At 49.7% G+C, this 26,414-nt stretch overlaps 1 protein-coding gene across 6 annotated transcripts in view; it reads left to right on the top strand.

Annotated features, from left to right (window-relative positions):
- Nucleotides 1-26,414, top strand: part of Znf423 (zinc finger protein 423) — a 298,629-nt gene that overhangs the window by 73,950 nt on the left and 198,265 nt on the right. For 4 of the 6 annotated variants that reach the window (XM_085682055.2, XM_087900177.1, XM_048428569.3 and 1 more), the window contains one exon: nt 24,448-24,648. In XM_085682055.2, coding sequence (XP_085538181.2) covers nt 24,448-24,648 — 201 coding nt within the window. Of the gene's footprint in view, nt 1-20,854; nt 20,974-23,892; nt 24,346-24,447; nt 24,649-26,414 lie in introns of those variants that run through there. The other 2 variants (XM_087900175.1, XM_087900176.1) reach the window with 2 other exon arrangements.

Genomic DNA, 26,414 nt, shown 5'->3' with positions numbered 1-26,414 from the left:
AGAACTTGATGGGTCCCAGATGTTGGTGAGCCTGCTATGGTCCTATAGCACCTTCCATTTGGTCACAACATCTGACCGGTGAGCTGACCCCGGGCTTTCTTGCTGTCACCTCACAGCCAGTTGCTACAGCTTGTCTTGAATTACCTTAATGCGAAAGGCATAACAAACTTCCCTTTATAATTAGCACGTCTTTTGGTGTTTTGAGATAGAGTCTCTCTCTGTGTAGTGCCAACTGTCCTGGATCTCACTCTGTAGACCAGGCTGGCCTTGAGCCCAGAGATTCGTCTGCCTCTGCCTCCTGTGCCTCACAAACTTTTATTGCAAAAGTGAAGCAGACATCGAAATTTTATACAATAGTTCAGTGACGGTTTTAGAAGAAGCCAGCTCTCAGATCTAGAAACAGAACTTTGTCGGCTGCCTCCAAATCCCATCACAGCTGTAGCCCTCCTCTCCCAGAAGTGACCACTGGCTTACTTCTATGGCTGTTTTTTTTTTTAAGTTCTGTCGTGCTGTATATGACTCTTGGATTATCTCTTTTGAGAAGTGTGAGGGAAGAGCATCTTTGCAAGAGTGGCATATTAGTTATTTTCCTCACCTTTGTGACCATTGACTTACAAAGAGCTGCTTCAAGGTTTAATTTGTCCCTTACTTGAGGATAGAGTTCATTATGGCAGTGAAGCCGTGGTGGCAGGAATATGAGGACGCTAGTCACACTGTGTGCGCAGTGAAGCCATGGTGGCAGGAATACGAGGACGCTAGTCACACTGTGTGCGCAGTGAAGCCATGGTGGCAGGGATACGAGGACGCTAGTCACACTGTGTGCGCAGTGAAGCCATGGTGGCAGGAATACGAGGACGCTAGTCACACTGTGTGCGCAGTGAAGCCGTGGTGGCAGGGATATGAGGACGCTAGTCACACTGTGTGCGCAGTGAAGCCGTGGTGGAAGGGATATGAGGACGCTAGTCACACTGTGTGCACAGTGAAGCCATGGTGGAAGGGATATGAGGACGCTAGTCACACTGTGTGCGCAGTAAAGCCATGGTGGCAGGGATATGAGGACGCTAGTCACACTGTGTGCACAGTGAAGCCATGGTGGCAGGGATACGAGGACGCTAGTCACACTGTGTGCGCAGTGAAGCCATGGTGGCAGGGATACGAGGACGCTAGTCACACTGTGTGCGCAGTGAAGCCATGGTGGCAGGGATACGAGGATGTAAGTCTCACTGTGCGCAGTCGGGAAGCAGAGAGAGCTGAATGCTGCTGGCTTCTCCCTTTTCTATTTTCATTCAGCCTGAAGCCCTGCCCATGGGGCAGTGGTGCTCACATTCAGGGGGGCTCTTTCCACCTCATTTAAGTCTTCTTTGGGAATGTCCTACAGGCACACTCAAAGTCGGGTCTCCGGGGATTCCAGATTCTGTCTGGTTCAGGGTGAAGAGAAGCCTTGCAGATCATGACAGACACTGTCAGAGTACACTTGGATACTCATGGTGGCAAGGCTCCCAGACAGGCCATTTTCCACCGCCGACAGGTGAAGGTAGGTCAGCACGTGACCACCACGTAGCCCACTCATTTGGTGGATGGCTGAAGAAACCAGAGCTTTTCAAGATGTTCATGCAAGAGATACAGCAGTCCTGGACAGGTGACCACAGCCCCAGTGGAACAACTGTGTGATAGGAAGACTCTAACATTGGCTCTGAAGGAGAGATCCTCAGTGGGGAAGAGAGCCTTGTCCATTGTCATGTCTTTGACTGGCCGCTCTTGCTTGTGTGCTAGAGAAAATCCATCTCTTTGTGCTTGCCACCACACCTGCTGTGGGTTCTTGATGTGGCACGTCTGTGGTAGCAAACCTGGGTTGACTGCTGCCCACGTCATGCACAAGCATCATCTTCCAGCTTCCATGATGGAACAGGATGGCACGGGGCCTTTCCTCTGCTGTGTTGAGCATCATGCTCTACCCAGGGCGGACACTTGAAAGCAGCAGGTCACGTGTGTGGCTGGGTTTGACTTGATGTTTTGTCGTTATGGTCTATGGGTTGCATAGGAGAGGGTTGAAACTGACTTTAAACTTGTGTGCAGTGGCACAGTGCTGAACTCTGGCATGAGCTGCACGCTCTCCATCCATCCTGTGTCCTTTCTGTGGGTGGCAAAGCCATCACTTTGGCAATAGCAGGGGTCTGGTCTTCTCATTTACTTGCTCTGGGAGGACGGTGATAGCCATCATATGGACTCGGGACGTTATGGGGAAATCCGTAGTCCAGGAGGTTAAACAAAGGCAGTGATGAAGCCAAACACTGAAATGCGACAAGAATGTGAGTGGAAGCCCTTGGCTCTGCTTATTAATAAGCATGTGTTGAAAGCCTGAGTTTTGTCTTTGGCATGGAACTGATAGAGGCATTGGATTCCGTCCCAATGTTACATAGTCTAATGGAAAAGAAAAAAAAAAAACTAAACAAAAAAACCTCAGCCATTATGCATCAAGTAATTTATAAGTAAGGTCAAATACCTACATCCAAATACTTGTCTTAGCTGTTGGGTCACCCAGCATTATAATTGTCACCTGTCTGCTCTGGAGCCCAGAGGCGAGCTGTGGTTAGGAGGACCTCTGTCTCTGGTAGAACTTGGGCTTTTAAAAGTTATGTTGCTTTAGAAAACAAACAAACAAAAAACAAACAAAAACTTAAACAATTATGCAAGCCCATAGCCCAGGTTCTCTGTTGGCACCCATCCCTCTATCTGCTCCATATGCTCCTACATCCTCTCTCTATGAACTTGATATCAGGTCACATGGGTACATCCCTAATTCCCAGCCCCCTTGCCCAGTGTGCCATGAGAGTTGATGCCTTTGGCACCCACATCTTCCCTGGCACCCACATCCTCCCCTGCCAGCTTTACAAAGCTTTCAGGAAAGGGCTGAGAGTGTCCTTGTCCAGGGTAGCATTGGACTTGATCATGTGGTCTCTGGCCCTTTTGACTTGAAGCTTCCCTGTGTCCCAGCTTAAGGGATGGGGTAGACAGAGGCCTTCTGAGCCAGGAGTCATCGATGCTGGGCTGCTGTTTCTTGCCTGGGTCACTTGCAGGGTCACGGGAGGTGGGCTGATTCCCTTGGCAGGGCCTACTGTACTGTGATATTACCCTTCGGAAGCAAGCCTGCCTGTCATTAAGTTTGTATTATGCATTCATGACCCCTAAGATCCAGGAGGATAGGATACCTCTTGATACAGACCACCTCTGAGATCTGAACACAGCCCACCTCTAGGATTTGAGCAAAATCCAGAGCTCTTGGGCTTTTAGCCTTCTCTGTCTGTGTATCTAAGGATAATCAGCTACCCTGGCCACTGATACCAGTGTCACCTCTGTGGGCTCCAGCTGCCCTTGCTGAAGCTGTACGGTTGTATCTGTTTGGTTTCTTTCTTCCATCTCCAGTCTGGCTCCCTCTCATTATCTCTAACCACTTATTCGCTCACCTCTTTTCCTACCTCTTGGTTGGCCCTGGAGACAGGGATGGCCCTCACACTGCCATGACTCATCAAGTGCCCAGAACAGCTCTCTCTCTCACCCCCTGCCCCTCCCCCAGCACTGGGCTCGTGCCTTAGAACTGTAATCACTCTGACGTTTGCACACCGTCAGCATCTGGGCGATGTGGCTTGAGGATTAAGAGTTGCTAGAAGAAAGCCCAGCCCCGAGAATGACTTTTTAACCAACTACCATTTGTGAAGGGGACATAGGAGAAGAGCACAAAAGAGTGTGCCCTCCAAATGAGGGTTAATGAGGAGTCTCCCTGATAGCGAGTGCTTCATCAACAGCGGAACGACACGTAAATAAATCTAATTTCCCTCCAGTTCAGCTCGTCACAAGCTTAATTACAGCAACCATGACGCATACGTGTGTGTGTGTGTGTGTGTGTGTGTGTTTTCATTAGCAAAAGAGGGTCGTTATTAGCCATATGCGATGTTGGAGAATGTGGTTCCACCCTCCATAGGTGTCCTCCAAGAGCAGGGAGTGACTTTGTGACTTTGTGTGTGAACTGGAGATTTCCCAGTTATGGTGACTTGGAGGAAGTTGGAGGTAGTCAGCAAAATCGAGAAAGAGTATCAAGGGGCAGGATTGGAGGACAGGGAGATCTGCGGGAATGTTGAACTCCTGGACTGGTCTTCTGAGGGCGGGACTGGCTTTCCCTGACTCTGTTCTGCCTGGCACCTTGGTGACGAGACCCCTCCTGTTGTCACCTCTTGAATTTTGACTCCATAGAGTTAGGAATGAAGGTTGCATGTTGGGATAGGGCTTGACTGCTTCCTACCATCTCTTTTAGATGTTTTTTACACCTCCCTTCTTCTCCTGCTAAGGGGGGGATAGGGGCATATGTTGTCACCACTGAAGAAGATGGGACATTGGAAGACTGCAGTTGTTTCAGGAGCAAATAGCTGAAAACCCAGTTAGAAATTAATTGGTACAAAGGAAGTAGATCCCCAGGGGTTAAGTACCAAGGTTTGCAGGAGGTGCCCACCCAGGGGGCCAGGAGGCAGGGAGGAAGGTTATTCTGCCCAGAATTCACGTATGATGTGTCCTGGAAAACTTTCTTCTTTCATTCTTATTCTACCCACTCCCTGCCATGGTTCTACTTCCTCATCAAGCCACATAAGAGGCTACGCTTTGTGTATTTAGTAGTGGAACCAAGGTGCTGCCCTCACTGTGCACCTAAGTCCTGTGTGTCCAGCAGCTATAGCAGGTACCAGCTACCTCCCAGCTCTGGGCACCAGGCAGAAGGTAGATGCATCAGCTTTGGAAGTAGGAGAGACCTAGAAGCCTTGGGTTATCCAAACCTCTCCTAGTACTTAGGGTCCCTAGCACACCTCTGCCAGGTTTTGCTTGAACACCACTGGGGATGCACTGGGGCCGCGAGGCGTACTGCCTTCTGAAAGAGCAGAAGCTTTAGGGCGTTGCATGAGCTGTACATTTTACCTGTAATACCTTTTCATGCCTGGCCCTTGGTGCCATTTTAGTGTTGTTTCAAATGTCCCCTTCCTAGAGAGGCCCTTGTTAGCCTCCCCACCCCCCCTTCCTAGAGAGGCCCTTGTTAGCCCCCCCCACCCCCCTTCCCAGAGAGGCCCTTGTTAGCCCTTGGAACTCCAGTTGCCTCCTCATCTCCCGTCACTGTTTTGTCTCTTGTTTGGGACACATGCTCACCACCACCTAGGACTCCCAGACTGCTGTGTTTCTTGGTGCTGGTGGCTAGGTAATATCTGGTACTCAGTGGGTCCACGAGGCACATGCTATAGGCTCTCAGTTACAACCTATGGGGACCTCTCCCCACACCTCCCATGTTAGGGAAGTAACTGGTTAAGAGAGGGAGGTTAAGCAACCTTAGTACCACACAGACCTTGTCTAGCTGTCTCTGGTAAGCCCATGTCTCAGCCTTTATGATAATGGGCTCATCAGGTCCCTCCCTCCCTCCCTCCCTCTCTCCTTTCCTCCCTCCCTCCCTCCCTCTCTCCCTTCCCCCTCCTTTTCCTCTTCCTCCTCCTCCTCTTCTTCTTCCTCCTCCTTCCTCTCTGTCTGTCTGTCTGTCTCTCAAGACATGGCTTCTCTGTGTAGCCTAACTGTCCTGGAACTCACTCTGTAGATCAGGCTGGCCTTGAACTCACAGAGATCCAGCTGCCTCTGCCTCTCTGGTGCTGGTATTAAAAGTGTGCACCTTCCTTTCTTTATGGCACCATGACATCTGATGATGTATCTCAGTACCTCCCAGAGCAACCTGCCTCTCCAAGCGCCTCCTTCCAGCCTGTGTAGTCTTCTGTTCTTCCTTGTTCAAAGGATAAGCTGCCAGCAAACTCCTAGGCCAGAGTTCTCTGACAGGGTTCAAATAGCTATAGGGTACCAGTTCTGACATTTCCCTCTCACTCGAAGACTGCTAGGCCTGCTGGATCTGAACCCTGCAGCCCACAGGGTTCATTTGTGAGCTAGACTCTGTGGAAGCCACCTGCACCAGGCTTCCTGCCTCAAATGCCTTCTTCCCAGTTATGGCTGCCTGGGTTGCGGGGCAGATGTTGTCCTATAGTTCAGCTTTCTCCTCTAGGGCCTTGCTTTAGGAAGCAGCCTGTGAGGTGGGGCTGAGGACCCGAGGTGAGCTACTCCCTTCTTTCTCCGTCTTCGCTGTGAGACCCGGTCCTGATGCCTGCTTGTTCTGGCTACAGGGACCTCTTTGCTGTTCTTCCTTCTAGGGCTCCAATTCAGATGTTTCTGAGTTTAAAGATGATGATTCCCATGTTGCCCTGGGAGACATGGCCCCAAGCCCCACTGCCCAGTACAGTAGAGCCCTCCAGGTTGATGATACCATTACCTTTGGGAAACAGAGGCAATGCATGGGTGGTGGTAGATTTATCTTGAGACTTAGCTTACCTGGAGGATTCTGAGTCACATTTAATCTTTGAGAAATGAGAACACTTTTCTGCTGTGGTCATGGTGGAACTGGGACCTAGACCTGGCTTCTGCATAGAACTGGGTGTGTCTCCATATCTGTGGCTCCGGAATTGAAGTGCTTGCCAGGAAGATTCAGTATGCTCAACGATTTCAAGTGTACAGGGACTCCCCAACTTATTGTCTGACCCACCTGAAGCCCAGAGTACGTTCAGGGACAGGTGCAGCAGCTCTGAGCTCTGTCTCCAGCTTTCTCCTGGTTTTCTAAGTCAGGACCTGGTGGCATTCCCATGTTGCAGATCCAGCCCCCTTGGTGAGGCCACTGTCACTGCCTACTGAAGTTGCCTCTCCAGACCTTGTGCCTCATCCCTAATCTCCTTCCAGGTCCTGGTCCCCCTTTACATTTCTCTGTTAGCTTGTGCATCGCCATTCTTCCTCACTAGATCTTTCCTGAGATCTGAGGACAGTTCCTGGCTGTCGTAGGGCATAAGGTGCTGTGTCCTCATGTCTCTGCACCTCCCCTCTGGATGAGACTGTGGTGCTGTCCCTGGACTCCTTCTGCCCCTGCCCACCAGGTTCTCTGTGACTCAGCGTGGGCCAGCAGCTGGCAGCGAGGAAGGGTGGTGCCTCTAAGGGAAGTCCAGGTCACAACAGCATGTGACCTCTTCTCCTGTGTGAGGTTCTGGGACAGAGGAATGGAGGGGCTTCCCAGGACCATGCTGACTTGACCCCTGGGGTGCAGGGGTGACTTGGTTCCATGGTGATAGTTGGGAAACCTGGGAAGTGCCCATGCTTTGTTCCTCTTGCTGTTACAGCCAGAATTCCTGAGTTGGAAGTTGCTAAATTTTACTGGAATCTTCAGCTGTGAAGATGAGGCTCACAGTGACTTCCTGGCATGGAAGCACAATGTGTGTGCGCTCCGGGGCGTGTGCATGAGCACACACGAGTAATAGAGCATGGACTTAGGGGCTACTGAGCACAGTCTTGGGCTAAAGGAACCTGTCTCTTCAAAAATTACTTATTTTCTATCACATGGGCCTTTGGTCGGTTGGTCGGTCGGTTTGTCTGTCTGTCTGTCTGTCTGTCTATCTATCTATCTATCTATCTATCTATCTATCTATCTATCTATCTATTGTCCGTCCACCCACCCACCTAGCTATCTATCTATCATCTATCCATTTATCTGTCTTTCTGTTTGGCGTGTGTAACTAGAACATCAGAGTGATATCCAGAAAGACGGGGAGCGATGGTGTTTCTGGGAACATTGGTGGCTTTTCCTCCAGGCAACACTGAGGAAGGCGGTCCTCTGAACCAAGCCATAGCAGAGAGTTTCAGAGGCCATTGGGTGGACCCTCTTGCAAGACTAGGAAACCTAGTCTGGAAGACAAATCTCAGTCCTCCCCAGTCCTTTGCTGCACTTTCTTGTGTTTAGCTACGAGTCACTGTGTCAAGTTGTGATTTTGCTCTGGATGAAGCTTTAAGGGCGACTTCCAGAAGCCGGCGACGAGGTGAACACAGCACAGGGCTGAGCACATCAAGGCGTAGTTCTATACGACTGGTATGTTTGACATCCGTCACGAACATCTTCTTCGTAATCAGAACTAGAGGAAATCTGCTGCCTCCCCCTCCCCATCTTTCTCCTATGAAAAAGACACACAGAAACAGTTCTGGGGAGAAAGCTCGATATGACCACAGACTGCCCTGATGGAGTGAATGCCTGTAAAAAGCACAGCGCATGTGTGCATACATACCTGTTGGGAGTGTGGGCAGACCAGGGGTTTCCGGGCTGTGTCCTTCTCGTTGGCTGTCTCTATGTCCATTGGAACTGAGAGCTCTTGTGGGACCTCATTCCTGAAACCTGCTTTTTATGGGTCTTGGTGCTGCTGGGTGCCCCCGGGGGCCCGACTGGAGAGACCGACTGCTGCCCACTCTCTATTATGCCGTATGAACAGCTGGTGGCACCTGGACACTACGAAAACTGAGCTGCTTATGTGGGAAGCTGCAGATCGTGTCCCTTTTGCTGTAGCCTATACTTTCATGTTTCCTCCTTTCTGCAGAGGATGACAGCCTTGGAGGCACTCAGACCCTCATGCTCTGGGAAATACCCCAGCACAGAAGAAGTACCAGTTTCTTGGGTGGTTAGCGCTGGCCCATTTCCACGTTCGTAAGAGCGCAGACTTGATAGGGCGTGCAGCCGCGCTGGGTGCCTGTCAGGAAACCTCTGCTTCCTCTCCCTGCTTTGTTGGGAAGATTTGCAGAAACTGCTCCGAACTCTGACCCTGGCTGCATCTTGTCTGCAGCAAGCGATCATGTGACGTCACCCGGTGTGATTTCTTAGCAACGGTTGCTTTTGGCTGGCCAGGCCTGGATGTGCTCCTGCGGAGTGGGTTGGAGTAATTTTCTCCATTCGATGTGTGATTGTGGAAGGAGGCCAGGATGCATTTTAGGCAGCGCCTGGCTCCGTCTTGAATTAGACTGTTTCCATTCTCATCTCCCCAAAGGTGCTTCCCGTGCTCAGTGAGAACTCACGAGCGCAGCCTGCCCACAGGAGGAGCAGAAAATTGGTGAGAAGTCAGGGCTGGGCCATTCTTTTCCCAGTACAGAAGAACAAAATCTGCATTTACTTAGAAATGACTCAGTTGGGCCAGCAAGATGGCTCAGTGGGTAAAGGCACTTGCCAACGCCTGATGACCTGAGCTCAGTTCCCAGAATCTGTGTGGCGGAAGAAGAGAACTAACCCCTGTGGGTTGTTCTCTGACCTCCCCATGTATTAATGTGGCTAGTGTGTTCACACACACACGCGCACACACACACGTACAATCGCACACACATCATTTAAAAAAAAAACCTAGTAGAAATGACCAACTTGATGCTGTCCATCTGCTCTAAATAACGACACAAATGGCCTTAATTCTTCATGTTCTATGTTCATTCATTCATTTGAGAGCTAGGATTAATGCATGCTGTCTGTGCTAGGTACTGTTTAAGGCACTGGAGGGGACCTCTGCAGTGACGGGCATGTTCCTGTTCTGTCAGAATTTGATATTTTGGTACCACTTCATATTTACGGTGAAAGTTCTCTCAATTTTCTACCTCTTCCTTGCCCATCTGCATTACCCTAAATGGAGGGAGGAAGTGGAGTAGGATCTGGGGGTGTGGGCACCCCATCTCTGGCTCCACTGTGTGCTGTGTTGTAGACTGGATTGGCTGTGGTGTGTTGGTCTTCCCCCCCATACACACACACACACACACACACACACACACACACACACACACACCAGATTCTTTCCATCTAAAACCCTTGGCTTCCACTGCGGTTCTCAAATTTACCCACCATTCATTCTCTTAAAAAATTTTAGCATTTAAAACTTCAGTGGCTCAGCAGTAGTGTTTATTTAAGTGAACTATTTCACAGGTAAGAAAGGGACTAAGGACCATCTAGGAAAGGCCTTCAGCTTCAGGAACACACCTCGTTCATTCACCCGCAGAGCTCTGAAGGGCCTTTCGTTCTCCTGCAGGGCTTGGTGTCCATCACTTCTGTGTCTGTCTTTCTTCTTGAAATGTGGGGAAAATACATCTAAATGTTGTTGCTGGACATTCTTTAAAAACAGCACAAATGTCGGAATACCAGTATACGCACGTCCACAGAGTTTAGAAGGCTATGCTGGCGTGTGGCATATAAATATGGCTTCTATTTTGCTACCCACTTGTTTTCTCTCAGATTATGCTCGGAGGATCTATGGTGATCCATGCAGCCTTGTTTCATTAATTTTAATTGCTCCATGGCTTCTACTTGTAAAAATATACCACAGTTTATCCGTCTTCAACCCATGAACATATTGAAATATTTTATATGTGCATCCTTAATTCCTCAGCTGTGCTCTACCAGTGAGCTCTCCAGTGCACGGGCTTTCTAGCCTTGTCACTGAATGATTGGGTCTGAGGGCATGGCGACAGTGTCTTCCTCCAGCTTCATCCGTCAGCTCCATTCTCCACTATAGCCTTCATTTTAGGTAATTTTGTCTCCTGGAACAGTTAGAGAAAATGTACCTGAATTGTGTTTTGGTGACCCCCATGTGAGCTTCATAGAGGGCGGTTTTTGATGATGATTCCATGAAAGATGGCGATGCTTTGGCCAGGAAGGGACAGTGGCAGGGTGGGTGGGTCCCTGCTGAGTGGCCTCAGCAAGGACCTGTCACTTTGGAAGCAGTCGTGGGTGAGCAGATTAAGAAGCCTTTGCTTGTGTTTCTCTCTGATTCACAAAGGCAGTGTGACTTTTTAGCATTATTCTTTTTAGAGATAGGGAAACTGAGACTGGGCAACTCTAAGCAGATTCCCTAAAACACATGGGGACCCCTCAAACCTAGGAAGACTCTCCTTTTTCTGCTCCATCCTTCCTTCTAGCACCTGAAAGGCCTGGAGGTTCCTTGTGGTCTTGGCATTCTGCAAGTGGGAGAACAAGCCTGGAACAGGAGCAGGTACAATTTGCTCACTTAAATTTGCAGCAGATGCTGGTTGTGGTGGCGCACACCAGTAGGATTTGCTGAAGGAGGTGGAGGCAGAAGGATCACGGGTTCGAGGCCATCCTGGACTGAGGGAAAAATTTGCTACAGAGCCTTGAGGTAGGAGAGTGAAGATAGGGAAACTGAGGCTTAGAAAGGGGAAACAGTTGTGGCTCATGAATATGCCAAGAGTTAGCAACAATGCTCACATAGCAGCTGAATCTCCTGTCCTCACTCCTCTCCTTTTTAGGGTGTTTCTTTACCCCTCCTGGAACTGCATAACTGTCTATACTCTCTGTGGATCGAGTACTGGTCTGTGGTTTGTCTCCTCAGCGGCACCCCTAGAGGCTCCCCATAGAGCAACCTCTCCTGCCTTTGATGCAAATTCCTGCACTTTCCTGATAATATTCTGGGCTCTTCTTAACGCAAGGGGGTCAGCCGCGAGGCAGCTCGGCAATTTATAATTCTTGAAAATTCTGTTTGGTGACATGAGTTAGCATTTAATAGACACCCTGCCACCTCCTCTTTCCCTATTGTGACAAGCTCCTGGCAGAATCCTTTTGAGACTCAAGGTAATTGCACCACGCTGCGAAAGGGAAGACCACGTTGCGCTCGAGCGCATCTCAAAACCGTCTCCACAATAGACAGGCAGGTACGAGTTTGCTGGGCTTCAAGGTAATGATTTAAACTTAATTTGACCCTTGATGAGGGATCCAGTGTTTCCGGTCAGATGCAGTCTTTGGTTTGGACTTGCCTGCCATGCCTTCAACAGCAACAAAAATAATTCCTTGGTAACAAGTGCCTTTCTAAGGATGTCTGCTGCTGACAGCTAATATAGAATTATTGCCCCTGAATGCATTTCTGTAATTACTTCCCAGAGATCTGTCTTTGTGTTAGAAGACATTTCGCACTTTAGTAACGTAAGTGTTTTGGGAGGGCACGAACAATAATTATGCACAGTCTTTCCATGAAAATAAACCTAAAAAAATTATAAGAGCTAACGCTAAAATTGGTTAGAGTCAGGGAGGAATTTAGTTTGAATTTGATTCATGTGTATTTATTCCAAGTATAATAACCTTTCCTGTATGGAAACTTTTTTTTTTTTAAACAAAAGCAATAATGACACGAAGAGCCCGCTTTCTAATTTTTGAGCTACACTGAAGCTGAAAACTGATTAAAAGTGACAAGTTGCTCGGGACCGCATAAAGGAGCGTCATTACGGAGCCCTGATAGGAGACATTTGCGGTAATGGAAAATGAAATGATTCACAGTGTGATCAATAAAAAATTAGCAGCATTTAATAAAAGGTTTCTGCCTCATGTTGACTAAAGAGCATCAGGAGCAGTTTGAAATATGAGTTAAGTGTCGGTTGGAGGATGAGCCCGGGGGTGAGTGGGGTGCCGTGTACATAAAGATCACTTCGATACTGACCCTTGGGTGGAGATTGCCAAGCCCTAGGGTGGATCTGGAAGCTTCCTCTGTGCTGCCCACTTGACCCCTGACCTGTGGCTCATCTAATCCTCTGAAGTCTCAGCTCTTCCTGTGTGGGAATGTAGACGCCTAGGTTGGGGACCAGCGGGCAGAACTCCTGCATCTGTCCATCCCACCAGGAAAGGTGTGCCGGCCTGGCGACCCCCTCCGTTCTCTCGTGGGCGAGGATGCTGGGCAACAGGCTGCTGGTTTCTGTTCGGGGGTTGCCGTAGGAATCTGGGTTTTAGACTCTGAGTGTCTTACAGCCCACGTGTGAGACTCCAAACACTCTCTTGGGGACTGGAGCGAAACAAGAGAAAGCCAACAGACCTTAGCAAGGGGGTGAGGCTAAGCTGTGCAGAGAACATGTGGTCCCTGGAAGAAACCTGCTGCCGTCAGGGTCCCCGGAGGTGGCCTGGAGTCACTCTGCCCTAGGGTTACTTGGTCTGGGTCAGGATGAGATCTGGCTACTGCTTGACTTACTCATGTGGGGAAAGGACCCAGCAGACCCTCTGCTTTTCTCCAGGAGACACTCTGTGGTTCCTGGGATGTGGCACACACCAGGACTGTCTCCATGGCCCATCGCTAACTAGTTAACTTTTAAAGTTTTTTTTTTATATATAATCTTTACTCTGTGGCTGAAGGAGAGGGGACTCCAGGCCTCCTAGGACTGCACAGAAGCCAGGCTGGAGACTTCCCTGGCTTGGAGGGTCATTGGGAGGGGGAGTATCTGGCCTTTGGGTTCCAGTAGAGGCCTTGGAGTCTGGGCTGGGGGTCTCCGGCACCAGAGATCACTTGCATCTGGGCAGGAGGGAATGAAGTGCCTCTTCCAGGCTCTGTCACCACTGCCTGGCCCTTCCCAAGGTTCTTTCTTCATACAGACCCATATCTGGATTTGTTTGTTCGTTTGTTTGTTTAGCTGTGCTAGGGATGAAACACAATGCCTTGTACATGCTAGGCAAGCACGCTGCCACTGAGCCATACCCCCAGTGGGATCATTACGTGTCACAGTGGATTGGGCCCTTCCTGACTGATTGCATGGTTCACTTGTTCACTTCAGACTGCCTGCCTTCCTTTCTTCCCTCCCTCCCTCCCTCCCTCCTTCCCTCCTTTTCTTGAGACAGGGTCTCATTATGTATCTCTGGCTAGTCTGGAATCTCTTTGTATACCAGGGTGGTCTTGAACTCACAGAGATCCCCTTACCTTTCTGTGCTGGGATTAAAGGAATCCCACCTGCCTCGCAGAGTCTTTTGGAGCACCCACTCTGTACTGCACCTACTGTGTGCTAGGCCATATGCTAGGTGCTTATGGGTGAGTGAAGCTGATCCAGCAAACTTCTGTTAACAGGAGCAGAAGGAATGTTTAGCGAGTACTCAGTACACACGGGAGTAGGCAGGCAGCAAGGGGTGGGACTTAGGGAAGCCCTGGCTGCTGAGGTGAAGTGGGCCTGGTGGGCTTCCTCAGAGCCTTTGCAGAAAAGAAAAGAAGCAGGGGTTCCCCCTGGGGTGTGTCATGTGTGTTCTAAGTGTCTGTCCCAGGCACACTGTTTGAAAGGCCGTGTTCCACAGTCCGTGTCCCATGTCCTGACTTACAGACGGGCCTGCTGAGGACCAGAGAGGCACACGGTACCCAGAAGCCAAAGCAGCTTTGTTGTGCTCAGTCTGGGCTCTGTGTGAACTTTATCCCCAGCCAAGCTTCTGCAGTCTGGCCATGGGTTCTGCTTAGAGCAAGACAGAACCCTCTACGCCCCTGTCTCTTCATGGGACTCTTCCTTCTGCAGCCACAAGGGAAGGAATTTTGCCCCAGCATTTTGGCCTTGAGTTCTGTACTGGGTTCTGGAACAGTTAGGAGAGTCAGGCCTGGCTATAGCCACACATCAGCTGGTTTGCTCTAACTCCCATGTGGTCCTGCCCATCTCTGGCCTGCCTGGAGATGTCATCTGATAGCTCTGGGAGGACAAAATGGTCACCACCTCAGGAGGTCACCAGCAAGCCACAGCACGCAATTTTCAGAGTTCCAGGGTGGCTTAGTCCTGCCGTTCTTCATTACTGCACGTGGTGCGATCCATTCTGTTAAGATTGTGTGGCTCGGGGGAGTGTCACCGTTAACTACTTAATGGAAAACATTTCTTTCCCCTTTCAGTGAGAGCTTGTCCCCTCTTCTTCTTCCCTCACCCTACCTGCCTGGTTGCTCTCCCTGCTCCCACAGTTATCTCAAGTGGGCCTATGCAGGTGTGCTATGAGCAGAAGAAGCTGCCATGTCCCTATGCCTTTGTGGGATGGACGCCACACTCGAACGGCTAGGTTGAGGGAGCGTGTTCTCCCCTTGTCTGTCTATAAACAGTCGTCAAGAGCAAGGCACTTGTGATGGAATGTTGACTTTTTCCCAGCACAGAGCTGGGCTTGGTTCTCTGCGGTGCCTCCAGCAGCGGATAGAGTCTAGCAGGTATTCAGTAAATGCTGGTGGACTGCAGGTGTGGAGTTTTGTGTCTGATAGGTCTGGGGGAAAGCTCGATGCCAACCAGGGCCTGGTAGGCAGAAACTGGAGTGATGCCAGCATGGGCAGACCCTAGTAGAGGGAAGCTCATAACCTGACCAGGTTACAGGATCACCGCCATGTTCAGATTGAGGATAAGGCTCAGCAGTGTAAGCCATTGAGATCACATAGACTGGACACAAATCTAGGGCCTGAGTGTCCAAAGAAGGGCCACTGTCATACTGTTCAGCTGACCGTCTCATCTAAGGAGCATTGGGCAGGTGGCCCTGGATGTGAGAACCCCTGCTTGCTCCTGCTAGGCATCCCATGGAAGAGACTCTCAGCTGAGCTCTAGGCCACATCCAGTCTTCCAAAGTCTTCATATCCCACTTCTGCCATTTCTCTGTGTAGCCTTAGCAGTCCTGGAACTAGCTCTGTAGTCCAGGCTGGCCTTGAACTCAGAGATCTGCTTGCCTCTGCCTCCAGAGTACTGGGATTAAAGGCGTGTGCCACCAAGCCCAGTTGGCACTGTTTCTTAAAACTTAAAGTCAACACATAAAAATCCAGAGATAAGGGGCCAGTTAGATAGTTTAGTGTGTGAAGGCACTTGTAGCCAGGCCTGACAACCTGGGTAGGAGAGAAGATTCCTCTAAGTCTTATGACCTCCACACTTAACGCTGTGACCTGTATAATAAGTACATGGACACACGCAAACTTAATTGTTTTAAAAATTCCAGAGATTTTCAATGAAAATAAAGACCTTCTTTCTGTAAGAAAAAATAGTGAGTGAGGCTGTGCTGGGTGGCGCTTCCACAGGTGATGGCCGTCTCTAGGAGCCAGGCAGGGGCTACTTCCTTGGGGCCTTCCAGGAACACCCTATGTGTGTGGTGTTGGAGATTTGCTTCACGCGGTGTTTGAGTGGCATTGGGTTTTTACCCCAGATTGAGCCTACTCAGCTTTCTGCATAATCGGTGTAAAGTGACGTCTCCCTTAGTGGGCTACAGGTCACAAGATGTGCTGGTTAGTGTTCTTGTTGACCTGATACAGCTGAGATCATCTGGGAAGAGAAACTTCAATCGAAAAGAGGCCTTCATCAGACTGGCCTATAGGTGTGTCTGTGGAGGGGGCATTTTCTTCATTAAATGGTTGCCGTGGAAGTGCCTAGCACACTGTGGGCAGTGCATCCCTGGGCTGGTGGTTCTGGGTTTTATAAGAAAGCAGACTGAGCAAGCCAGCAAGCAGCGCCCCTCCATGCCCTCTGCTTCGGTTTCTACCTTGACGTCCTGTCCTGGCTTCCCTCAGTGATGGACTGAAAGCCAAATAAACCCGTTCTTCCCCAAGTCGCCTTTGGTCATGATGTTTAATTGCAGCGCTAAAGAGCGGAAACTAGGACACGAGACAAGAGATGCCGAGGAAGGAGAAGACCTTGGCTACAACACTGAGTCGTTCTTGGTTGTAGGGTCCAGAATATCTCTTCCCTGGAAGGTTCCGGTTATTTCCAGGGTCAGCTGGGGTCCTGGGTTGGACCAGTCCCTCCTGGACAGTACACCCAGCAAAGCTCATGAAGTACAATCTGCCCCTGCCCTTGACTTGACTTCCTTCCGTGCACCCACTGACCCTGACCGGGGGCAGCAGTCACTTCCTTCTTTAAAAGGCAGAACATGGACAGTCAGTTATGTGTCGAGATGTTTGCCAAGAGTCCTCTGCTAAGGGCACCTTAGGCTGAGTGTGAAACACTGGTTCACACTGCAAATTCTGTAAACCTACAGATAATAACGGCTCCCTCAGAACTTGGGGCCGGCAGCAGATGGACGAACATTCTGTCTAATTGGGGCCAGAGACTTTGGGCCTTGTTCGGTTTGTTCCTGTGTCCCTGTCCTTGCAGGCCCACTAGCTCAGGCTGTGTCAAAAATGTCCCTTCCTCTGCAGACGGGGCCTACATATGGAGCTAAGCTAGCCAGCACCCAAGTTCTGAAAGCGCTTCTTGCCTTGGGAGCGTGTCTTAAAGAAGCTTACAGGCTGTCAGAATAGAGTATGGATTTCCTACATAGGGAAACATTGCCTCCAGTAAACATGGAAGTGGAAAACGCCTTCCAGCCTGTTTCCCCTCAACCACAGTAGGTACAGGATAAGAAGGTGGGCCAGTGAACTGTGCGGTAAATGTGTCAGTGCTTGGCCACCTGGCAGACTCAAGTCACATGGCAAGCTTGTTGGTGGGGTCTCAGTCTTCTCTGGGCTAAGTGAGTTTTGTTGATGGTGTGTGGGGTGTGCATGGATATACTTGTGCCTTTCACAGGGGCATGTGCCTTGATCTTTGCACCTTCTCCATCCTTAGGAATACACAGGCCTCACTTGCTGAATGATGTCTTTAACCCTTGCTGGGTCATGATGGTGAGTGGGTTGGGTTGACTAACAGCAGCAGTAAGCCAGTAGCCACGAACTGTTTTCTCACACCATAGACTAGATACTGGACTTCATTCATATTTATTACCTCATTTCAACAATTAAAGAATTAAATGAGCCGGGCAGTAGTGGCACATGCCTTTAATTCCAGCACTTGGGAGGCAGAGGCAGGCAGATCTCTGAGTCTAGCCTGGTCTGCAGAGCGAGTTCCAGGACAGCCAGGGCCACACAGAGAAACCCTATCTTGAAAAACAAAGTTAAAAAAAAATAAGAGTTAAAAAGTTAAAAGAGACAAGAAATGACTTGTCCAAAGTTCCCACTTGCTAAATGGTGGAATGTGGATTTGAACCGAGTCAGGTTGGCTCCACACAGCCTGTGACTCTTGTCTGTCTCCTCTACTCTTTCCATGGTCCCTGAACTACAAATCCAGTCATCTGCTGCTTGTGTGGATTGTTATTTACGTGGCTGCCTTTAGTCCATCAGCAGTGGGCTGTACCTGGTGTCTTGATGTTTCTAGCCCATGACTCTCAACCCTTGGATGTACCTGGAACTCAGCACTGGGAGGTTCTACTTTCTGCAGAGGTGAGGAGCACAGAGTCACGTCCAGGTCCCGTTGTGAGAAGAGATGACAAGCGAAGCCTTCCAAGTACTTGCCTAGTTGGCTGACTGGTGGCTCATGCCCTCTTCTCCTTCCCAGTCCCCTTCCCCCAGTGACCCTTCTTCCTGCCATCGTCTGCTCTCACCTCCCACTCAGAACCTCCCAGGCTCATGCACTTATTGGTAGGAGGGCCTTGGCTGCTCTCACATCTTACCATGGCTGTCCATTTAGTGAGTGTTGTTCTCTCCTTGCTGCAGCCGGAGCAGATGCTTCCAGTCCCACTCAGGGTCTTGTGGGCGCAGCAGAAGCCAGAGGCTCAGGCAGGAGGCACTTCTGAGGTCACGTGAAGCAGGGGACTTCTAGAGCTGTCTGTGTAACCCACATTCCTGCCCCACTTTCCCCCTCAGGTACTCACCTGCTCACTCATTTGCCCACATCCCATTTATTAAGTGTCTTTTTGGTGCCAGGCTTTCTGTGGGCTTTGAGACCACCAAGATAAACAGGGCGAGGAAGTAACCTGAAGTTTAGCAAACATGTCTGTGTTATGCCTGGCACACACTGGGCACTCAGGAAACATTTGTGGATAAGGGTGGAGTGAAGAGAGGCGTGTGATTGTTGGCACTGCCATGTCCTCTCTAGCTCTTCCCTTGGAATATTATGGTCTTCTGCCACCACCATGTGGTGCTCAGCCCTAAAGTCTCAAAGTCAAGGCCTCCCTCGTGGTTCTTGTAGGCTCTCAGAGTGTCCACGGCCTGTACGTGACACCTTGACCTACAGTTCCTCCCGGGAAGAGAAGAGGCACCCATGTGGGTACAGTGCCCTTTGACTCAGGGACAGAGGGACCTCATTCACTGCGGATTCCTGTTGAGACTGTCTCAGATGCTCTTAGGTGCTAGGGAGCCCCTCAGCAGCTCCAGGTCAGAAGCCCAAGACGTTTCCCAGACTCACAGCCCCACTTTCCCCTTCTTTCTCTGGACTGGACAAACACAGCTGTTGTCCCTACAGCTCTTCCTCGGGTTCCCCCCTTTAATGCCCTGTGCTGTGGTTAGTTTGGGGCTTTGGAATCCAGAGCTGCTTTTTGCGGGTGTTCCTAATGTAGTTTGCTTCCCTGACTTAAATTCACGTAACCATGGTATCTAGGCATCGAGCTACTGTGACATGGAAGCCTTAGGCAGAAAACCCCAAGATTCCTTCTGCTGGGGAGGCTGGGTCACCGTCCTCTTCCTTTGACAAACTTCTGCCCTCTCTCTGCCACTTCTTAGGCTGTGTGGTGCTTTCTTCAGAGTCCATGGTTCTGCTCCCTCACACTCTCACCCTGAGGAAGACTGTAGCGTGGTGGAGTAAAGGAACACTACTTCCTAACGAGAAGCAGCGTGTGTCGTGGCCTCTGCTGCTGGAACCTTACAGTCCATACCTTTTGGATCTGGATTCCAAGTTTCATAGACCATAGAATGGCACCATGGGGCGGTTTGCAGGAAGCCAGTGTGACACAGTAGCCTCTCTGTACAGGCTGAATACTTTGAGATCAGCAATATTTGACTTTTTTGCTCCAAAAGTTGGTATCTTTCTGTGGTCCCACTTCGTACCATCTGCTAAATGGTGCTTGTAGACATAGAGACTTGCTTATTTGAAACCAGTTCACTGGTTCCTGCATCCTCAGCGCTTACTGAGTGCCCACCGTGTGACTGTCTGCACCAGAGGCTGGGGAATGGTAGTGAGCTTCAAGAAGCAGCCCCAGCCACACCCCATGCAGTTGGCAGTCTGATGGGCATGCTCTGGCCAGTTAAGTGTCAAGTCCCCCTGCATTCGGTGCTTTCAAGGGACTCTAGTCTGCGGGCTGGCTGGGTTTTGGGGCAGGTTCTCTTGGTGTTCCTTAGGTGGCAGCTGTGTGGCGGCCAGAGCTATAGCCGTAAGAAGTTTATCAGGAATGGAAGTCCGAACTGGTGTATGCCCATGGGTTGAGTACCCATATACTGGTACTGGATGTTAAGCCGAAGCTGTGCTAGGCTCGGGCTTCTCGCAGTCTGGCGGCTTCATTCCCACTGGGAGGATCCCAGGAGACCTACAGGGAAGCGGCAAGCTTCTTCCTACCTACTGTCAGAAGCATCCCTGCACACCACTTCCATTGCGTTCTATTGATTAGAGGCTCACCAAGGCTGCCAGCCTGTGGGGGATTGTGGGAGGGGCACATAGGTCCCTCTTCTTGATGGTCAAGGACTTGTTGCAGAGGAGCAGATGGATTGAGAACTATTTTGGTGTGTCTAGGAAATGCAGACCGCCGCAGTGAGTGAGAGAGGAAAAGTAAACCCATCCTCATAAGCACCTTTTGTACCAAGTGTTCTCACAACATGGGGAAGGGAGGCAGGGGCTCAGGTGTGTGTGGGCTTTGTGTCAGGTGGGTGAGAGGTAAGGGTGCTCTCCTGCCTGCTAGGGAACAGGAAGTATTAAGTCTGGGCAGAAGCAGTTTGGCAGTTCTTGGAACCGTGTAGCTATGCAGACAGGTGCTTGCACAGAGAGGAAGCCAGAGCCAACACAGACCCTCCCTATGACTTCCATGGTGTGGACAAGTCCCTAACACTTGGCTCATCGTTTCTTATCAAGTCTCTGTTGTGGTGTATGTGCTGTATGGTGGCCCTGCCACTTCCCTTCTGGCCTTGACTAACGAATAGAACCCTGTTTTCATTACTTAGAATGGGGACTCGAGGCAGCTGCCATAGCACTCCCCACATGGCTGTGTTTGGAAGGTGCCAGGCAGCCAATGAAGGTCCAGTTAATGCCAGCTGCTGGCTTGATAGCTGCCTGGACAAAAACTTAGAAAATGCCAAGTTGTGAGCTTTTTGGGGGTGGAGTGTGGTGTCTGGAAGTAGAGGCAGTACAGTTTAGATCAGGGAGGCAGGGTTTTCTGGCTCATTTGGTTTCCTATCTCATGCATGTGGCCACAAGGGAGTAGCCCCATGCAAAGTCCTTGGGTTTCCCCTTTTCAAGGCTTCAGCTACGGTGGATGGCATCTGGGAGAACCAGAGTGGGCTGGGAGGGAAAAGAACTGACTAACCACCTCACAGCCCCAGAGGCCTTGACAGGTTGAAGAAACCAGCAGGTTGCCTTTCCCAGGTTGGTGATTGCTGTGTCTTCGGGTGACTGGAGGGGCCAGTAGGTTGACCGTGGTTGAAACCGGCGGCCTCTGTGCCAGAAACATGTGATGGCACTTGGTAAGGTCTTGGGCGTGCCTAGCCTCTGCCTCCTGTGCTTGTTCTAGCCACATGCAGGTTCAGAGTGGGGATCAGGAGGACCTCTGAGGCTGGCCAGGAAAGGAATGGGGCAAGCAAGGCTACCCCTGACTAGTTGAAGTGGGTCAGAGGAAAAGGGAAGGTCAATCCTCGGATCCTAGTGGCTTATTCTGAGGCTGGTTCTGGGTGGGTCCAGGATCGAGGAGCAGCCAGAGAGTGCTCCAGAGAGTGCTCCAGGGAGGATATTGGCCCAAGAGCCCTCTGTCCTCCTGAGCCTTAGGCCTCGGGGAATAGATGGACAGTGTAGGCTCCAATTCTTGTATAGCATGGGGTGACCCGGAAGAGCCTCTTTTTCCTTCCCTGACAAAAGAAGACTTTTCACCCTTTTTTCTTCCAGTGAAGATTCTGGAATGGCTGAGTAGGAAAGTGGAGTCCGTCCATCTGTCCTTCCTTTCTTCTTTCCCTTTTTCTTCTTCTTTTGTTGTTGCTTTTTGAGACAGAGTTTCTCTGTGTAGCCCTCGCTATCCTGGAACTTACTCTAGAGACCAGGCTGGCTTTGAATTTATCCGCCTGCCTCTGCCTCCCGAGTGCTGAAATTAAAGGTGTGGGCCACCACTGTCCTGCAAGAGTCCTTTCTTGCAGGAAAGGAGACTCTACAGAGCCTGTCCTGCCCAGGGTCAGAGTGTTTATTGTCTCCAAGGTTCTGATTGCTTGGAGTCAGCAGAGCCCCTGGGTGCTGGATATTTAGGGAATGTCTCTTTCTCGGAACTTGGGCTGGCTATCAGAACCTTCCCTGAAGGTCAGGCTGGCAGAGCTTTCGACCCCTGGGAGGCCGGATGGTGAGGTCTGGGCTCTTATCTGCCCCTTGCCTCTCTCCCCTCCCTTGTCCCTTTCTGCACAGCCACCCTGTCTTCCCATTAGTAGCCAGACATAGGGGAGGTGACAGTTTCTTAAAACAGATTTATACTCTTGGACGAATTTATGGGCTTTTGCCTTATAAAACCGGGAGTTGACATCCTGATTTATCTACTCCCGAGTCAACAGGATGTCCCAGATTTAAAGAGATCAAATGCAGTGTGGTGTTTGTGGTTCCAGTTGTGGATTTGCTGAGCTATTACAACTAGAATTGCCAAGTAAATATGGCAGAAAAAAAAAAAACCAAACCAAGGGGGTAATTTAAATATGTCTATTAAACTGTGTGTTAAGTAAAGTAGCAAAGGCTTGGTGCGGTGTGTAACTTACTATCTAGAGAGTTGGTTGAGCAGATAAAATTGGAATTATGGCTCTTTTAAATCCTCTGCAGAAGGTTTCCTTTGTTTTTGTTTCTAAATTAAGGGAAGAGGCAGTAAACTAGAATTTCAGAGAGCAGTGCTTGCCTGTGTAACTACGACGTGTGATGATTATACTTTCGAAGGCTCTGAATGATATTTTTTTATTTCTTCACTTTCTGTTTCTTCACATTGCTGTTGCTGCTGTGGATCAGATTCCCTGAGATAAATATGCTGCTTAGCTTTTAATGGGATTTCTGTATTGCCGGGAGTTGGCTTGTTCTGGTAATAAAAGAACCTAAAAATTGTACATCCCTTAATTGGTAAGAAGAGAGATGTTTTGATGGGCCACAAATGGAAGCATTGATTTTTTACTGCCTCTGCCGCGTGTCCTAGGCTGTTCCCTGCCATGGAAGGCGGCAGCTGGCTCTCCGATGAGCTGATTTGTGTTCCCAGGTTCTTGATGCTGGGGGCTTGGAAGTGTGTGTTCTTTGCAGACAGGAGAAATAGAGCCCTTATAACATCATCTGTTTCTAAATTGAAATATTTATGGGTCTGTGCTTTGCTCCTCAAATTGAATGTGTTCTTAGCTTGAGGTCTCTCTCTTTTGCTTTGGCGACTGGCCCTGGGGAATTTAAAGGTTGTCTGCTAAGCCTTTTTTGGTGACAGTTATGTGCATGCGGATATGCACATAACACATATGCATGCACTTTTTCATGCATACATATTTGCATAAATACATTTATGCATGATAGAGGCCTTTTTTAGTTGATTTAGATCAGTGCTGCCAGGTTTTGACCAGTCGATCTGTGTTGCTGTACAATTGTGTGTGGAAAGGGATAGCACACACTTCAGTTTTCCAATCCAAGGGTCCCTGTGTTTTAATGGGCAAACAACTGATGTTTATGAGTGTTACTGACATTATGTGTAGTAGGTATATTTGCCTTCTTATTTTCTTTCTGCACATTGCTTTACAAGTTCTGTTAATTGCTAAGATTGAGGCTTTTTTCTGCTCCCACAGATGTGGTGTAAGGTAGAGAGAAGCCAGGAAGTGAAGGGTGCTGGGATGTTACCCCTCTGCTGGCCATGGGAAGGCCCTACTTTGAAATGGGACGCACAGAGCTGTCCCTCTCTGTGGGATGCTGCACACGTGACCCCCTGAGCTCCTTCTCATCTCTGGGTGGGAGACTGTGAAATGGGGCTGTGGACCTAGAGTTGTGGCTTTGCAGAGTGTGTAACCGCAGAGCTTCAGTGTGGCCTGGAGTCTTTCCCCTCCACAGGCTCACCACATAGGGTTAAGTCCAGAGAAGCTGTTAATCTTATAGAAACCGCTACTGTTATCCAAGCCTTGTATTTACTCTCTGGCCACTGGGAATGGCCGGATCGGTTTAGGCTTCTTGTTGTCATGGCTCTGTTTTGTTGAGGTTTCACTCTGTATCCCAGACCAGCCTGATATTCACTCTGTAGCTCGGGTTGGTTCTGACCTCAGAATTCTCATACCTCGGTCTCTCCAGTGCTGAGATTCAGTCAGGTCTCCATAACTGGCTCCATTCAAGTTCCGGATTTAACCATCCTAGATCCTTCAACTTCATGTGCCTTCGATCTTCTCGAGACAGGGCATTGACAGGGACCTGGGAGATGTGTTGTGTGGAGGGCCAGCGTGACTGAGATCTATCTCCCCATTCCAAACTGCAAGGCTTTAGGGAAAATGACAAGTAAGGGTGTGTTCGGTGCAGCTGCGGGGGCCTCAGAGCGGTACGCCATGGAACTGGATTGTTAGGAAGCAAATGCTAGATGTTCTCACTTCCCTGAGGGGTCGCAACACCCAGCATCCATGCATAGAGGGAAGATGACAGGAAGTCCTCCTAGAAGATTTGCGCCATGAATTAAAGAATCTAGTTGAGAATTACTGCACCACACGCTACCACCCCCTCTCCCCCCAATATATTAATATACTGAGAGGTGTCAAGAATAATGGACCCCAGGAGGTAGAGTAATTAAATGTATCGTAATAAATACTGGGTGATTCTTTTACACCCCTTTTCTGAGACCCTGTCAGCTGACGTGGACTGTATTCTTCCTGTTGGCAGGAGGCCTAGAAGGAGAACCAGAGTGTGATCGGAAAACCAGCCGTGCGCTGGAAGACAGGAACAGCGTGACAAGTCAAGAGGAGAGAAATGAGGACGATGAAGATATGGAGGATGAGCCAATTTACACCTGCGATCACTGCCAGCAGGACTTCGAATCTCTGGCAGACCTGACGGACCACCGGGCCCACCGCTGTCCTGGAGGTAATGCTAAATAGCGCCGGGATTCTGACAGGTGGTTACACGGATAATTGGACATAGCAACAGCTTGAAGCCTCAAGTGAGATTAAAGAATTAATAATGTAATTTTACAGTTAATGTCATTTTATTGTGGTGTCTTGGGTACCCTGTATCCTCCTTTAAATAAAATTAAAAAGAAAAGCCACAGCTTCCTGGCGGGCAGAAATTAGGTAGAGGTGCCCTGTTTCTGTCTCGCCATACAGTTTATGGGCTGTGAGTGGGTGAATCCGTACCCCAGATTTACGGAGAGCCTTTTGGAAACCTAGCAATTAGGAGGTTGTTAGTGCAAAGTTAAGCAGCTTAAGTGTGGAAAGCCATGCAAAGCAGCGAGCTGTGGGGAAGGGCTTGTGATGGGACAGGGGAATTCCAAGGACCAAGGCCAGCCTGTGCAGTGGAGACCCAGGTCTACCCTGGACTTGGTGCTCTCCTTCTGGGTAAAAGGAACGTTAGAGATGACGGCAGCCCTGTTCTGCAGGCATCCAACACTTTGGAGGGTGTGTTGGGACATGGGGTCTTGAGGAGCCACTTAAGACTTCAACAGAGTGCATGCTCTTTCTGTCTGTCTGGTGTGTAGTAAGCTGGGAACACGTGTATATACTGGGGTGTGCCAGCCACACTACAGGAGCATGTGTATGTCTGGGCTCTGAGCTTTGTAGAGGGAGACCATAGTAGCTATGTTCTTTTCACACCCCTGTATTTCATGATGGTTATCAGTAAAACCTTTCAGATGCTAGTTTTGAGGAAAGGGCCTCTAAATCTCAGGTCCATTTTCTAAAGGGGGACTGTCACCCATTTGGGATCGAATTTATAGGTAAGAAGCAGCTTGAAATTTAAGACTCTTGCTTACCCTGTTCCTGAAAGCCCTTAGGTATGGCCGGGTCTCTCCCGAGACATTCTCCCATCTCAGCAGGTCCTGGAACAGGATTCTCTCCTTCTCCTCTCCTTCTTTCAGCTCTCAGCATCACCTTGAGTCTCATGCCTGTCTTCCATCCTTTTAACCATGCTGGTCTTGCTACGTGGAGAAGAAATCAGTCTGGAGCAGGGGCAGGGAGAGGCAGGGGCCGGGGCTGAGGTCTGTGTCCGAAATAAGAGCAGGCAGCTAACTGCTTCAGCTGGGCAGACCTCTCCTACTGGCAGTCTCTTTTCTCCATGGCCTCCAGCGGGTTGAACTCTGCATGCCCGTTTGCGGGATGCCCAGCCTTGGTATTGATGTCGGTGGTACCTACTATAACTACAGCCATGCCTATTTCCTAACAGGACCCCACTAACGACCTCCATTGGGATGTGATATCTAGGAACACCCCCAAAACCTGGAGCCTTAGAAGGTACTCAGAGTTTGAGAAGTGACCTTGCATAATAGTATCCCGGAGAAATTCATTATCACCCGGTCTGAGAGCTTCCTGACACGGATGAGACATGCAGAATTCTCCTCAGGATGCTTAGGATCGCTGAAATGGACCCCTGGGAATCGTGTGGGTCTTATCGCAAACTCTTCTCTACCTGGGGTGGGCCACACACTCCGATTGCTGCTTGCATTGCCAGCTCTTGTATGTGGAGCACCCTAGCCTTTCCTTCTGAGGCAACCTGGCCAATACAAGCTATTCATTCACCTTACCACTTCTGGTCTATGCACTGGGCTTCAGCTTCCAAATGTTACTAGGGACTTGGTTTCTGCTTTTGTATGAGAAGTGATGTAAACATGCAGTAGCAATAGCTGGGTATCATGGTTC

The sequence above is a fragment of the Myodes glareolus genome, chromosome 22 (genome assembly GCF_982192425.1).
Source record: "Myodes glareolus chromosome 22, mMyoGla1.1, whole genome shotgun sequence".
NCBI classification, from domain to species: Eukaryota; Metazoa; Chordata; class Mammalia; order Rodentia; family Cricetidae; genus Myodes; species Myodes glareolus.
This window is presented reverse-complemented; position numbering and strand designations above follow the sequence as displayed.